Genomic DNA, 15,308 nt, shown 5'->3' with positions numbered 1-15,308 from the left:
CCCCAGCACTGTGGAAGCAGAGGCAAGAGGGTCATTTCAATGTTAAAATTTGCCTGGAGTACACAGTGATATCCTGTCTGAAAGAAACAAGAGTCAGGGGTCAGGAGATGTGGCAAAGATGGTAGAATGCTTGCCAGGCATGCAAAAGGCCTTGGGTTCAATCCTCAATACTGCATAAACTGAGCATAGTGGTGCATGGCTGTAATCCAAGCATTTGGTAGGTAGATACGGGATGATCAGGAGTTCAAGGCCATCCTCAGCTCTGTATGAGACTGAGGCCAGTTTTGGCTACATGAGATCTTGTTTCAAAAATTTAAAATTAGGGCTGGAGAGAGAAGACAGTTCAGCTGTTAAAAACATGTGTTGCTCTTGCAGAGGAGCCAGGTTCAGTTCCCAGTACTCACTTAGACTAAGCCAGCCTCATATTCAGAGAGTCAGCTGTTTCTGCGCCTCCTGAGTGCTGGGATTAAACGCATTTGACCCCATGCCTGGCCCCAGATAAATAAATCTTAAAAAAAAAAAAGTCAAAGCTGATAGTGCAAGTTGGTAATCCCAGCATTTAAAAGGCTAACACGAAAGGATTGCCTCAAATGTGAGACCATTCTGGTCTATACAGCAAGTACCAGGCCAACCAGGGTCCCACAGCAAAATCCTGTCTGAAGACAACATTTAATAGCCTCCCTAGTAAGTGCACTTGGGCACGTGAACTCCTTGTGGCAAAATGGTATTTAGTCTGAATTTCTGACCACATCTGTAACCTTCACCAAATCATAGAGTTAGTGGACAATCATCTCCTCACTGGTAAAATTGATCATAGGGGGACCACATGAGGTTATCTGTTTAAGTACCCTGCACAGGCTAATTACTCAAAAGGTAATAATACTGATCCAGAGAGGGGCAATGACTGTCCTGAAAGTGCACAGCACCATCTCTCTCATACCAAGCCATCATGAATTTGTTGATTCAGCAGACTGGCAGTCCATGTCCTGCACTACGCTGAGGACCCAGAATGGACACTGCTGTGGAAGCCAACCTGGGTGCTGCTGGCCACGGTCCCCGCACAGAGCTCAGTGATGAGGACTACTACCCTCAGAGCAGCTGGGACACAGTCTTTCTGGTGGCCTTGCTGCTCCTGGGACTGCCAGCCAATGGGCTGATGGCATGGCTGGCTGGCTCACAGGCCCGGCACGGGGCTGGCACAAGATTGGCCTTGCTCCTGCTCAGCCTGGCCCTCTCTGACTTCTTATTCCTGGCAGCAGCGACTTTCCAAATCCTGGAAATCCAGCATGGAGGGCATTGGCCACTGGGTACTGCCGCCTGCCGCTTCTACTACTTCCTGTGGGGTGTGTCCTATTCCTCCGGCCTCTTCCTATTGACAGCCCTCAGCCTGGACCGCTGCTTGCTGGCACTGTGCCCACGATGGTACCCAGGGCGCCGTCCAGCCCGCCTGCCCCTCTGGGTGTGCGCTGGGGTCTGGGTGCTGGCCACACTCTTCAGTGTGCCCTGGTTGGTCTTCCCTGAGGCTGCTGTCTGGTGGTATGATCTGGTCATCTGCCTGGACTTCTGGGACACTGAAGAGCTACCTCTGCGGATGCTTGAGATCTTGGGGGGCTTCCTGCCTTTCCTCTTGCTGATGGTCTGCCACGTGCTCACCCAAGCCACTGCTTGTAGGACCTGTTGTGGGCATCAGCCTAGGCGCATGGCCTGCCATGGCTTTGCCCGTGTGGCCAAGACCATTTTGTCAGCCTATGTGGTCCTGAGGCTACCTTACCAGCTGGCACAGTTGCTCTATCTGGCTTTCTTATGGGATGTCTACCCTGGGTACCTGCTCTGGGAAGCCCTGGTCTATTCTGACTACCTGATCCTGCTTAACAGCTGCCTGAGCCCCTTCCTATGCCTGGCAGCAAGTGCTGACCTCCGGGCCCTGCTGCGCACTGTGCTCTCCTCCTTTGCAGCTGCCGTCTGTGAGGAACAACCTGGAAGTTTCACGCCTGCCGAGCCACAGACTCAGGTGGCCTCTGAGGGCTTGACTCTGCCAGGACCAACAGCTGAAGGCCAGTCAAGGTTGAATCCTGTGGTCCAGCCTGAGGTGAATCCCTCAGTCCAGCCACAGTCAGATTCTGTGGTCCAGCCTGAGGTGAGCCCCTCAGTCCAGCCACAGTCAGATTCTGTGGTCCAGACTAAGGTGGACTCCCTGATCCAGCCACCATTGGATACTGTGGTTCAACTTGAGGTGAACCCTTTGACCCAGCCACAGTTGGATCCCATGGCTCAACCTCAAGTGAACCCCTCAGCCCAACCACAGTCAAATTATGTGGTCCAGCCTCAAGTGGACTCCCTGACCCAGTCACAATTGGATCCTGTGGCCCAGCCACAGTCAAGCATGGAGGCCCAGACCCCTGCATGTGAGACTGAGTCAGCCTCTAACCCTGGTGAGGAAAACTCCCCTAGCTCATTCCCAGATCCCACTCCTGGGGCCCCTGAGAACCTAGACAGACCAGCTGTTCCCCAGGAAGAAACCCCTAGTAATGTCCCTCCAACAGAAGCCCCCAGTGCAGGACCTACTTGAGTGGCAGGAAGCCCAGGCCTGCCAGGGCAGTAGAAGAATCAGAGGGAGCCAATGAAGCAGCTGGGCAGAGGTGGAAACATGAAGAAACCCAGCAGTGAGAACCCCACTGAGTCCCTTGAGCCTTCTGGAAAGTCTGAGGGGAAGTGAAATCAGTCAGCCAAAAGTCTCAGGCAGGGTGCTGTGAATGTTTCCACCCTGGTCTCACCAGGCTTTCCCATTACTACCCCAATCACCCAATGTCCTTGAGACACTGAGGATGGTCCTGCTGGATTCTATCCTCCAGTCCCCCAAGATCCATGTTTCCTTCCCCGTATTGCCTCTATCCTCCTAGTGGGAGATAGCATGAGACACTTTCTCTAGGCTTTATCTGATCTCCTTCTAATCTTTCCCTAACTTTCCCCATTCCTGTCTGGTTTTCTGGCTTGGATAACCAACAACAACAAAAAAAAAAGTTCCTGTAGAGAAGAGAGGCTTCCAGGAGCCCACAGACTCCGGCAGGGACCAATTAGGCTGCCACAGCCAAGCTGTCTCCGACGCTCACCTACCCCCAGCACACAAAGCCTGGGACAGGATTTCCCTAGTAAGGTGTATCCAAGAATGAGGCATCCAGGCAAGAGTCAGGAGTAGCCAGGCCTGGACTCAAATCCAGCTCTGTCACACTCTGGCTTGGTAAGGCACCATGCTCTTGCTCTGAGGCCCTTTGAGGATCACATAAGAAGGTGAGCGAGGCACTTGCTGGAGCCTGGCACACAGTGAGCCTCTGGGGCAGATGCCACTGACAGAAAAATTGCCTCCAGGGGCTGGGACTGCATGGCAGGAGGACAGCACCACCATCTGACTGGAGTACCTGAGATCCTCTGACTGCTTGTGTGGCAGACAACCAGGTGTCCTGAGGATGCCTTGAGGTGAAAGATTCAAGAAATCTTCAAGGTCTCACTCCATTCAAGAGCTGAACTGATGTCACCTGCCACTAGCCCTCAGGAAGGGTTGGACAGGATCTGGGAAAGCTGCAGGTACAGAGTGTACTAGGATTTGAACCCAAGGATACAAACAAGAAATTGCCCAAAGGCAGAGAGCCCTGGGCACCATGGTCCCAGGAAAGGCAAACACTCCGGAAGTCACAGAGCTGAGCCTGCTCTCCAGCTGCAGATGCTGTAAGGGAAAAACCAATACATAACAGGAAGTTCTGAGGATAGTTTTCCACATGCTTCTCTCTAGTAGTCACCCCTCTTCACCCAACCAGCTTTCTGCTCTCAGCCTCTAGTGTCCCCAGATCAGGCCTCCCTCCCTTACCCCACCGTCCTCTCCGTTAGTGAGTGAGTGGCTGACGAAAAGCCCTCCCTTGGCCCAGATGTCTTCACAGTGGTGGTTTATGTGAAGCTTGCATCTTTTTTTTTTTTTTTTTTTTTTTTGGTTTTTCGAGACAGGGTTTCTCTGTGTAGCCCTGGCTGTCCTGGAACTCACTCTGTAGACCAGGCTGGCCTTGAACTGAGAAATCTGCCTGCCTCTGCCTCCCAAGTGCTGGGATCAAAGGCGTGTGCCACCACCGCCCGCATCTTTTTTTTTTTTAAAGAAGGAATGATTTATTTATTTTATGTATACGAGTACATTGCAGCTGTCTTCAGACACACCAGAAGAGGGCATCAGATCCCATTACAGATGGTTGTGAGCCACCATGTGGTTGCTGGGAATTGAACTCAGAACCTCTGGAAGAGCAGTCAATGCTCTTAACCACTGAGCCATCTCTCCAGCCCAAAGCTTGCATCTTAAAAGGCAAGGCTGCAGGCTGCGCCAGCAGCTAGGAGGGTGGAGGCACATCTGCATTGTTGCAAACTCCTTCTTTAACGTCAATTTTTCTGATCCATATGATGGAGGAATGTGTAGGGCATGCCTCACTCCTATATCCTAGCACTCAGGATGCCAAGGCAAGAGTCTCATAAGTTCAAGGCCAGCCTGGACTACATACTGAGACCCTGGATCAAAAGAACAAGGGCTGGAGAGACAGGAGCGATGGTTTAGCAACTAAGAGAATATGATATTCTTGGAAAGACCAACGTTGGTTCTCAGCACCCACATATGGCAACTTACACTCGTGAAACTCCGGCTCCAGGGGATCCAACACCCCCTTCTGATCTCCATGGACACCTACACACATACAGACAGATATACATATAAATTAAATTAAATAAATCTAAAGAAAAGAAAGGGCTGGTGATACAGCTCAACAGTAGGATGCTTGCCTAAAACACTCAAGGCCCTGGGCTCAGTCACCAGCACTACAGTACAATGGAGGGCATGTTCTCTTGCTTGTGGCTACAAGTGTGGGGTTTACATGAGAAGGCCACAGAATGGCTAAAGCAGTTTCAAAGCACACTGGTAGCATGAAGGCATGATAGGCCCTGCCTTAGTCATTAGTCTATTGCTGTGAAGAGACACCATGACCAAGGCAACTCTCATAAAAGAAAGCATTTGATTGGGAGCTGGGTTGTAGTTTCAGAGGCTTAATTCATGATCGTCATGGCAGGGAAATATGGTGGCAGGCATAGTGCTAGAGGAGTTAAGAGCTACATACTCCCCTGATTCACAGGCAGAGAGAATGAACAGGGCCTAGCATGGGCTTTTGAAACCTGAAAGACCACCCCCAGTGACACAGTTCTTCCCACAAAGCCACACCTCCTAATCTTTATCAAAGAGTTCCACTTCCTGGCAACCAGGCATTCAAATGTATGAGCCCTTCTCCTAATAGAGGCCCGAGTGAAGCGATCTTACCTCCACGGTCCTCAAAGGGAGCCTTACCCATGTGGGAGAATTTTGAAGTTTTTACAAGATAAGGAGAAGTTTCCTAGTGCCTCACAGAACAGGTATGTGTTAGAGAAGATGGCACCAGAAAGGGAGACCTCAGTCTCAAAACAGTCCCCAGCTCAGGCAACACACTGCAGGGGACTAGGTTCTTCTTGCTTTCTGGGGGATGCCCACCTTCTCCCTCCCTGTGTTTCTTCAAAGGAGCCAGGTGTTGGTTCTGAGAGCTGTGAATATGAATATTTTGCAATTCTATATTCAGGCCTGCTGCTCATTCATTCACCTAGCATGAAGTTAATTTCAGGCAGGGTGCTGGCTGGGGTCCCCTTCTGGGCACCGGAAGGCGGTGGGGGATGGTAGGGTGGTGGTGTACAAGCAAAGTCCCTGTCTTTCATTTGCTGGCATGAATCTTAGCAGGGTGCCAAATAACTACACAGTGTAGCATCTGGGACTAAGAACAACTAATGGGAACAAGGAACAGGGACTAGGTGAGAGAAGAGCTCAGAAAGCCCCACAGGGGAAGTGACACTTGAGGCCTGGGGTCATTGAGGGATGAGGCCCTCTCAAGGCCAGGAAGAGCTTCCAGAAGGAGGAAGGGAGCAGGATGTGTTAGCCTGAGGTGGGAATTGAGGTTTGGTGTCACACATGCTGAGAAGGGACAGTGGGGGGTGTCTTGGGGTCAGACAGGAATTCTGAGAGAGGAACATGGGACTATGGATTTTATTTGAAGTGGGGTGATGTGGAAATGTTGGGGGTGGGATATGGAACTGTATCCATGGCCTCACATGGGCTTCCCTTTGAACATCCACCACCCTAATCAAGCCACGTTCCTGTCTGTCTGGCTCCAGGGTTTATGAACAGTGAGAATTGGAAATAACAAACTAGGACCAAATCCCATCTGGGAGGTCTCCATCAGAAACCCGTTCTCTGTAGGTGTGTTTCCTCAGAGTGTAGTGACCACGGGTCCACCTAGCCTCCCTCACACATTTGGGGCTTCATGAAGGCTAAACAAAGCACCTTTTACCTCTGCTCTGCCTCTTCCCATGTCTCTCTTCTCTTTCTGGGAGAGACAACCTCTTACCACCACTGGTTACTGGAGGTGGACTCGGAGGAATAGAGTTCTATTACTACTGTGGGTCCTAACAGGGGCATCTAAGCCCTCCAGGATGAGAGGAGACAGGGTGAATCTGAGGAGACAAATCCAGGCTCTGATGAGATGGAGGAAAGAAAGGAAGGTGCATGGGATTCACTGTCATCCTCTACTTCGATTTTGTCTAAACCTGAGCAGGAATCAAAAGAGTCCATCAAGATGTATGAGATTGCCTTTCACCTCTTCAATGTACATATCTAACTGACATCATGAACCCCCAACTTTAAAACCTGTACCTATGGCAGGGTGTGGTGGCACAGCCTTTAACCCCAGCACTTGGGAGACGGACATCTATGAGTTCTTTGCTAATTCCAGGCCAGCAAGTGTGATCCTGTCTCAAACACAAAACAAAAAACACGTGAAAACGTTGGAGGCGGAGCGAGAGAATCCTTTTGGGTAGAAACTGGGTAGGAAAATCAGAGGGTTGGCTTCACCCCTCCCCAAGAGACTCTCACAGTTTGTATCTGAGGCTCCAACCACCCGCCCCTTTCAACAAGCTGCCCAGGGCCTTGCCACTAGGCCTTGCCCCATGGGCGGGGCATTCCAAAGCCCCGCCTTCTGCGCGTGACCTTGCCCCGCCCCCGTCTGTCACTTCCTGATTCCCGCTTCCTGCTTCCCAGAGGCCGGGATCCGGAGCCGCCCGAGATCGCCGCCGCAGTCCCCGGCGCACCTGGGGAGCAGAGAGCGGTGAGCGGTGAGCGGTGAGAGCGGCAGGGACGGACTAGGGGCGCGGACGTGGGCCTGGGGCGGGGGGCGCGAGCCCGAAGAGCGCCGCGCCCCACCCTCATTCCCAACTCCTTCCCCCACCCCAGCCGCCCATCTCTCCCTTTCTGGGCAGGGATCTTTGGAAGTTGGGTTCCTGGTTCACCTTGGACCGTGCTCCGAGGCCACTTTGAGGACCTGGCAGCATCCTAGACCCCTGTTCTGCTAGGGTCCCTAGGCCGGACTTCCTGCAGCTCTTTGCACATTCCCTGGGACTCAGCTGCGGCCTAGTAGGAAGACCAAACAACCTCCTTTGCTGTCTCTTCTCCCCATCACCCAGCCTTCAAACTCTGGGCATGGAAAGCTGCTTGGAACCATCTGGGACCTACAGAAGATCTAAGCTCCGTCCTTTCAGCAACGCGCGCGCGCACACACACACACACACACACACACACACACACACACAAAGTCTAGCCAGGGAGGGGCTTGTGGGAGGACAGTCTGTTGGTCTGCATCTATGAACCCATTCTATAACTGGGAAAATAGAGACTTCCGGCGTTATTATGACCAGTTCCCTGGTGACATGCTCTGTGTGTCTTTTGGGAGGGGAGAGCTGATCCAGATATCTCTGTCCCACAGACATGTCCTTCCGAAAAGTTGTGCGGCAGAGCAAATTCCGGCATGTATTCGGTCAGCCGGTCAAGAATGACCAGTGCTATGAAGACATTCGAGTGTCCCGAGTTACCTGGGACAGTACCTTCTGCGCAGTCAACCCCAAGTTCCTGGCAGTGATTGTGGAAGCCAGTGGCGGGGGTGCCTTTATGGTGCTTCCTCTAAACAAGGTGGGGCTCAGTGGGTCAGGGTGGAGAGGAGAACTGAGGACACACTGGCCACACCTGTAGGCAGGCCACTTCTTGGCCTGTGGCTACTGCTGAATTGTTGGTGCAAGTAGAAAAAGTGTTTATTGCCACCAAGTATGGCTAAGAGGCTGGGTGGAGCAGAGTCACTTCTGGGCCACCAGGAACCAGAGTAGTCACACCATTCTTGCACCTTGGAGGGCCCACAGACACTGGGAGGAATGGAGATCAGGACTTTGGGGTCTTCTCTGATTGCCCTTCATGCCTACAGACAGGCCGTATTGACAAGGCCTACCCAACAGTGTGTGGGCACACAGGACCTGTTCTGGACATCGACTGGTGTCCCCATAACGATGAAGTCATTGCCAGTGGATCAGAGGACTGCACTGTCATGGTGAGCAAAGGATTGTTCAAGTCAGGGTCTCAGGGTGTGGCTGAAGGATGCTGGCAGCAGGGGCAAGCACAGGCCTGAGCCCATCCTCCCTCTCCCTACCACAGGTGTGGCAGATTCCAGAGAATGGGCTGACCTCTCCTCTGACAGAGCCAGTAGTGGTGCTTGAGGGGCATACCAAGCGTGTGGGCATCATCACCTGGCACCCCACAGCCCGAAATGTGCTTCTCAGTGCAGGTTTGCACCATTCCACACCCCTTCCTCTCCCTCTCCCCTTCTCCAGGATGATCCTGGAGTATTCAGCAGCCTCTCACAGGCCAATCTAACAGGAGAAGTGATGCCTACAAAGATGGTGACCCGGTTCAGTACAAGAGGCAGGGACAGAGTGGGCCTACTGGACTGATGCCTGACTTGCCTGAGCTGATGTCATGCCCCCAGGTTGTGACAATGTGGTGCTTATCTGGAATGTGGGCACTGCAGAGGAGCTGTACCGCCTGGACAGCTTGCACCCTGACCTCATCTACAACGTGAGCTGGAACCACAATGGCAGCCTCTTTTGCTCAGCTTGCAAGGACAAGAGCGTCCGAGTCATTGACCCCAGGCGGGGCACCCTGGTGGCAGTAGGTATCCCCAAAGGGCAGAGATAACAATGTTCAGACTCGGGGTCTTGTTCTGCACTGTACTGACCACTTGTCCGTCCTACAGGAACGGGAGAAGGCTCACGAGGGAGCCCGGCCCATGCGGGCCATCTTTCTGGCTGATGGGAAGGTGTTCACCACTGGTTTCAGCCGCATGAGTGAACGGCAACTGGCACTCTGGGACCCAGTGAGTGATGTAGTGAACCTAAGGCGGGCAGGCTTGAGACCTGGGCCTCACACCAGCATATTCCTCCCTGGGCCAGGCAGACAGATTAGCATGGAAGAGACCTCTGTCTGTACTGCTTAGATTCTCAGCCTGACCCTTGAGACTTCCCAGGACCTTGCCAACCCCTCCCTTCCCCGTCTCCAGCTCCCTGGCTCTCCCTAGCACTACCCCAGTGCCTCCCACATCCTTATGTCTGCTTGCACAAACCGTAAAGGTACCTACCCTTCTCCTTAGAGCCTCCAGTCCCTGGGTAGGGAACTCTGTCCCTCTGCAGAGTACACCTGCACAATCAGTTCAAGGGCCCCTGTGAAGCCTGGGCTGGTACCACCTGGGCCCCCACCCTTCCTGTGGCCAGTGTCTTCAACACTTGGCCATTAGTTTGGGAATAGTCTTAAGGCCTGAAGAAGGCTGGGAAAGTGGGACCTAGAAATAGAGAAACCCGTCAGCATGTTGAGACGTGCTGCTGATGGTGTGAGAATGTCTGAGGCCAGTCCAGCAGTGCTTGGAACAAGAAGATGCTGACTTGACCTAATTGTCCCTCATGTGCCTAGGAAAACCTTGAGGAGCCCATGGCCCTGCAGGAGCTGGATTCAAGCAATGGGGCTTTACTGCCCTTCTACGACCCAGACACCAGCGTGGTCTATGTCTGTGGCAAGGTGAGGCTGGGTGGCTGGCAAGCTTGGGCTGAGAAGGACCTGGCCAAGTGCTGAACTTCCTTATTCCCACAGGGTGACTCCAGCATCCGGTACTTTGAGATCACAGATGAGCCCCCCTACATCCACTTCCTGAATACATTTACCAGCAAAGAACCCCAGAGGGGTATGGGTAGCATGCCTAAAAGGGGCTTGGAGGTCAGCAAGTGTGAAATTGCCAGGTATGAGGGTCCTCTGAGGCAGCCATCTGTAGGCAGACTTTATTCAAGGACCCTTCCTGGTGGGTGGTCAGATAGCAGGGGCCAGGTTGCTAGCATCCAAGGCGAAAGTTGAGTTTATGGAGGCTAAACTGGGCATGGTGCCATACACCTGTCATCCCAGCATTTGGGAGGTATGAGGACTGCAAGCGCAGAGGCCAGCCTGGGCCATGTAAGAAGTTCAAGGTCAGTTTGAGCTATCTAGCAAGACCCTATCTCAAACATACACAAAGCAAGGAAGGGAATGGGCATGTAGCTCAGTTGGTGGAGTACCTGCCCAGCATAAAGCCTGTGGTTCCCAAACTGTAACGGGAAAGCTGTAACATGCCTGTAATTCACTCAGGAGGTAGACCTGGGAGGAGCAGAAGTTCAAGGTTATCCTTAGCCTTGCAGTGAGTTTAGTAGGCTCAAGGCCAGCCTGGAATATATGAAACCATGTTTCAAAAAATAAAGGGAGCAGCACGCTCCTTTAACCCCAGCTTCTTGTGGAGGCAGGCTGATCTCCGTGAGTTTGAAACAAGGCTGGTCTACATAGTGAGTTTCAGACTTCCAGGCTACGTGGTGAGACCCTGTCTCAAAAAACAACAACAAAAAAAGAAAGAAAGAGAAGAGAAAGAGGAAGACTCACAGTCATAAAGTTGCCTAGGGTCATGCTCTAGGGACCCTTGAAACAGGGAGACCGTGAGCTCCAACTCCCAAGGCAGCCTGTGTGTGTGGTCTCAGGTCTACCTGTAGGAATATCCAGGAGGGGACACGGGAAGGCTGTAGGAGTTCCACCATGGCTCCCCTCCCTTTTCTAGGTTCTACAAACTGCATGAGCGCAAGTGTGAGCCCATAGTCATGACTGTGCCAAGAAAGGTGAGGCTGCTGGTAACCCTGTCCACCCACTCACTCTCTTCCCTAGCAGAAGGGCCACACTAGGGCAATGGGTGAGGCTGATGAATGGGTGGAGCCCATGGGCTGTACCAATGCCAGGGTGGCCTGAGTTCTAGTGAATTGTTGGAGGAATGGCACAGGATAAGTTGAAGCCCTGCAGTGACAGACCAGGCTCTTAGAGCAAGATCGGGGGGACAGAGGGCCTCCCCTAGGAGGCCAGACTAACTGTGGGGCTGGGATGGTGTCTTATGGGAATAAGGGCTAGAAGAAGGGTATGAAGGACGGGCTCTGGTCATGAAACCCATGGGGAGGAGCCTGGAACACAGTCCCACTGTCTCCAGCTGGTGTTTACAGTTTCCCAACCATGTCCCACAGCAAATCTCATAATCTGTGGGCCATAGATATGGCTCACAGGACCCCACAGAGCCACATAGCTGGCCCTTGTGGTTTGCTGCAGATGGTGCCAGCAAGGGCTGTGCCAGGAAGGACCAGGCATTTGGAGGATGGGTTGGCAAGAGTACAAGTCGGGAGGATGTGGACACAGCCACTCAGAGACCAGATGTGAGACCCCGATAGGGACCTCCAACTGATTCTGACTTCCCCTACCTGGTGCGCAGTCTGACCTCTTCCAGGATGATCTGTACCCTGACACAGCAGGACCTGAGGCTGCTCTTGAGGCAGAGGATTGGGTGAGCGGTCAGGATGCTGATCCAATCCTCATCTCACTACGGGAAGCTTATGTGCCCAGTAAACAACGGGACCTGAAGGTCAGCCGGCGCAATGTACTGTCGGACAGCAGGCCTGCCAGTTACAGCCGCTCCGGAGCCTCCACAGCTACTGCAGTGACTGATGTTCCCAGTGGCAACCTTGCTGGGGCTGGTGTATGTGCCCTACGTTTGGGAGTGCTGTCCCATTGGCTGGACCTCAGACCTCTTCCCTAGGGGTGGGTTATGGCTGATGGCCTCTGACTTCCACATGTCTTTGTAGGAAGCTGGGAAGCTGGAAGAGGTGATGCAGGAGCTTCGGGCACTTCGAGTACTGGTCAAGGAACAGGGGGAGCGTATCAGCGCCCTGGAGGAGCAGCTGGGCCGCATGGAGAATGGTGATACATAGGACCACCAGGGACCTGCTCCCAACACTGCCTCCTCCTCCAACCCTCCCCACCTAGCTTCTGTGGCCAGGTCACACCAGGCAGTTTGCTGCTCAGTGCCTCTGTGGCAGGTCATGGCCAGTTTGCACCTCTCTACGGCCTGGGGCCCAGGTTGGAAGCACCACCAGGCTTTTGGAAGATTTTTGTACCAAGGCAAATTCCCAAGTACTTTAAGGGACCATCTCCATGACCTGCCCAACCCACTGCCCCCTCACCAGAAAAAGCAGCAGAGATGGGCTCTATATTTTCATTCCAAATAAAATGCTCTTTCTAAAGCCAGGTTTGACCTACTGTTGTGGAGGGTTAGGGATGGATGCTCGGAAGGGAAACTGCAAACCTATGTGCAAAGTAGGCCCTGCCTACCAGAATTCCATCATACAGAGAAACTGAGGCAAAGGGGCTAGAAAAGGGTGTGGGAGATGGGTTAGTGGGTAAATTCACTTGCTAAGCAAGCCTGATGACTGAATTCAATCCCTGGAACCCACAGTGGCGAGAAGCATCTAACCTCCACATGTCCCCACATAGGAAGGCATATGCTTAGTTTTGTTGTTTTGGTTTTTTGTTTTAAGACTAACCAGATACCCACTTTTAGTCCCAGCACCCAAGAAGCAGAAATAGAAGGATCTCTGAGTTCCAGGCCCGCCAAAGCTACATAGTATATAGGTGGATTTCCTGCTTTGGGTTGAGTTCTGGTCACAGATCCCGTGGTCCCCACCTCACCTAGGGAGGAATGGGAAGATCTGGTATGGGTCTGGGTAACCCTGAGAGGCTGAGACCCCATCAGGGTCCTGTGATAGGCAAGAGTGGGTGGGGCATTTGGGGCAGGAAACGGAAGTGTCAGTAACTCCTAGCTACTGTACTGAGAGCTCCGAGGCTCACTTCTCACTAAACAGCCAGAGTCAGAAGTGGGTGCCTGTGAAAAGGCCATCGGATCAATGGTGAGCTGTGGAACCCTCTGGGTTCTTGGGGCGCAGTGGGGTGGGGATGGAATATCAAGGGTCCAGGAGTTAAGGGTCTCCTTCCATAGCCTTGGGCAGCAAGACCCAGGCCTAGAATGAGTTGGAACTTAGTTCTTACCTCAGATCTGGGCTCTCTGGAATTAAAGGTATGTCCTCCAGCTCCTCATGCTAGGCACAGCCTTATTCCAAGACCCTTGGAATAGTCTCCCATCTGATCCCCTCATGAGCTGAGTTTGGGTGTAACTCCTTTCCCAGAGCTTGGTGTACTATAGGGGAGTCTTGTGCCCAGCACCCCTCCCCCTGCTACCACACAACCCCACCTGCTTTGTTCCAACCGCAGGCTTCCTCTGATAGCTACACATGCTGCCCCCATGCCGGGTGGCCCTGCACGCCTGAGGCCCTTCAGGGTAGAGTGGGGAACCGAACGGAAACCCTGCAGCTGGGGCAGCCTCATGGTTGAGAGGAGGGGCTTCAAAGACCCCTCATTCTAGGACCAGTCCCAACCTCTGAGTTGATCTAGATATCTCCTTCATGGCCTCCAGAGAGCTACCTGGCACTGGCCTCTCAGGCCCCTTCAACTCCCTCTACTGCAGGACAGGCCGCTTTAACACCAGCTAATACCCACTGAGCATCTGTGTGGCATGCAGGGTTTAGGTGCTCCCCCCACCCCAATCCAGGCGCTTATTCTGGTGGGAAAGGCAAGGCAACAGAATAAATCAACAGATCATATTCTCCAGTGTGGGATTTGGTGGGAAAAGTGTAACCAGGGGACCTGAGGTTGGTGAACGGATGGGCTGAGGTCCAACGAGTTAGCTGTAGAGTTATGCAGGTGTGGGAGGGGGTGACCAGGAGAGGGACAGTGATCTGAATGTAAAGTAAGTAAAAAAAAAAAAAAAAAGTCTGGCAGGGCCTCATCAGCCAGGCCTACCTAGCCCATGGCAAACATGTAGCCATGAGGCTTTGAAAGTGTCAAAGCAGTAGGAAGTGTCTAAGCAGAGGGAAAGCCAGTGCACAGGCCTCAGACAGCTGCAGGCCTTGGGCAGACACAGGCCTCAGGCAGTGAGAAGTGAATTACAGAGCTGAGTTTAAGGTACGCACACCAGAGCAAGGACCTGACCAAATATGGGCTGGGGATTTTCTGCTTGACTGTACCTATTTTGCTTGAGGCAGCTGAGGTCTTTGTTAGAATTCAGTTGGCCTCATCAGGTGACAAGTCCTCCCTACTGTCTCCCACAGGCTCTGCCTGGTACCCTCAGACTTGGGGTGCTGCTGGCCCTGCCAGGGGCGCTGGCCTCGGGGGCAGGCCCAGAGGATGGTGCAGGCTCCAGTATGGTCACCATCATCCTGCTGCTCTTGCTCCTACTGCTGCTGGTCACTGGCCTAGCCTTGGCTTGGCGTCGCCTCAGCCGTGCCTCAGGAGGATACTACCACCCAGCCCGCCTGGGTGCTGCATTGTGGGGCCACACCTGCCGCCTGCTCTGGGCCAGCCCTGCAGGGCGCTGGCTTCGAGCCCACACTGAGCTGGGACCCCCAGAAGAACGAGAGCCGCAGGAAGATGAACAGGATGCAGAAGATTTCATGATGGATGGTGGCCCTGAGGAAGCTGATGCCAAGGAAGAGGAGCAGCAGTGTCAAGCAGAGCAGATCCCAGATGCACATGACACAGACAGCGAGGGGGGCCTGGACCTGAGCTCTCAGGGCCCTGTGGGCTCAGGCAGCAGTGCTGAGGCCCTTCTGAATGACCTGCATGCCTTTTCAGGCAGTGCTGCCTGGGATGACAGTGCTGGAAGAGCAGGGGGCCAGGGCCTCCGTGTCACTGCACTGTAGGAGTCAGCTTGTTGTCTAGTTCCTGCCCCAGCCTCTGACTCTCTTCCCATGTTGTCATGGTGAAACACAAACTGCCCTGGGCCTTTGTCACCCCACCCTCACATGAGCTTCTTAGACTGACACCCCCACCAGTTCCCCAGAATGTGTGCACCCATCCCAGACAGGCACTGGGCAGACATTGAAAATAAAACTTGGTGAGCACTGAGGTCCGTGGTCCTTTAGGATCCTCCCGTGTCTGGAGTCCAGCAAAAGCC

The 15,308-nt window shown here is 53.2% G+C and overlaps 3 protein-coding genes across 7 annotated transcripts; all 3 read left to right on the top strand.

The window, feature by feature from the left end:
• The first annotated feature begins 1,009 nt into the window (after positions 1-1,009).
• Positions 1,010-2,569, top strand: Gpr152 (G protein-coupled receptor 152). The gene has a single exon (XM_028770890.1). The coding sequence runs from the start codon at positions 1,010-1,012 to the stop codon at positions 2,567-2,569; it is 1,560 nt and encodes a 519-aa protein (XP_028626723.1).
• A 4,522-nt stretch (positions 2,570-7,091) lies between these two features.
• Positions 7,092-12,547, top strand: Coro1b (coronin 1B). Of its 5 annotated transcripts, none has more exons than XM_028770895.1 (11): positions 7,092-7,212; positions 7,860-8,062; positions 8,349-8,471; positions 8,576-8,705; positions 8,907-9,088; positions 9,174-9,293; positions 9,884-9,988; positions 10,061-10,206; positions 11,043-11,100; positions 11,736-11,999; positions 12,106-12,547. In XM_028770895.1, exons 2-11 carry the CDS (start codon positions 7,862-7,864, stop codon positions 12,229-12,231), a joined length of 1,455 nt encoding a protein of 484 aa, XP_028626728.1. In that variant the 5' UTR covers positions 7,092-7,212; positions 7,860-7,861; the 3' UTR covers positions 12,232-12,547. The 5 variants fall into 5 exon arrangements, with proteins under 5 accessions (XP_028626728.1, XP_028626729.1, XP_028626731.1 ...); XM_028770896.1 differs by having other exon boundaries at positions 7,135-7,205; positions 12,106-12,231; XM_028770898.1 differs by having other exon boundaries at positions 7,137-7,219.
• A 595-nt stretch (positions 12,548-13,142) lies between these two features.
• Positions 13,143-15,259, top strand: Ptprcap (protein tyrosine phosphatase receptor type C associated protein). The gene is made up of 2 exons (XM_028770909.1): positions 13,143-13,206; positions 14,464-15,259. Exons 1-2 carry the CDS (start codon positions 13,204-13,206, stop codon positions 15,052-15,054), a joined length of 594 nt encoding a protein of 197 aa, XP_028626742.1. The 5' UTR covers positions 13,143-13,203; the 3' UTR covers positions 15,055-15,259.
• Positions 15,260-15,308: the final 49 nt, after the last annotated feature.

This window comes from Grammomys surdaster, unplaced genomic scaffold (genome assembly GCF_004785775.1).
Source record: "Grammomys surdaster isolate TR1022 unplaced genomic scaffold, NIH_TR_1.0 205, whole genome shotgun sequence".
NCBI classification, from domain to species: domain Eukaryota; kingdom Metazoa; phylum Chordata; class Mammalia; order Rodentia; family Muridae; genus Grammomys; species Grammomys surdaster.
The sequence above is the reverse complement of the archived record's forward strand: the minus strand, read 5'-3'. Positions and strand labels throughout refer to the sequence as shown.

Bases quoted from the DNA above. Each gene is read 5' to 3' on its own strand.
- Gpr152 (XM_028770890.1), top strand. From the start codon at position 1,010: ATGGACACTGCTGTGGAAGCCAACCTGGGTGCTGCTGGCCACGGTCCC.
- Coro1b (XM_028770895.1), top strand. From the start codon at position 7,862: ATGTCCTTCCGAAAAGTTGTGCGGCAGAGCAAATTCCGGCATGTATTC. The intron at 8,063-8,348 runs GTGGGGCTCAGT...TCATGCCTACAG, and splicing joins TGGTGCTTCCTCTAAACAAG to ACAGGCCGTATTGACAAGGC. The intron at 9,294-9,883 runs GTGAGTGATGTA...TCATGTGCCTAG, and splicing joins AACTGGCACTCTGGGACCCA to GAAAACCTTGAGGAGCCCAT.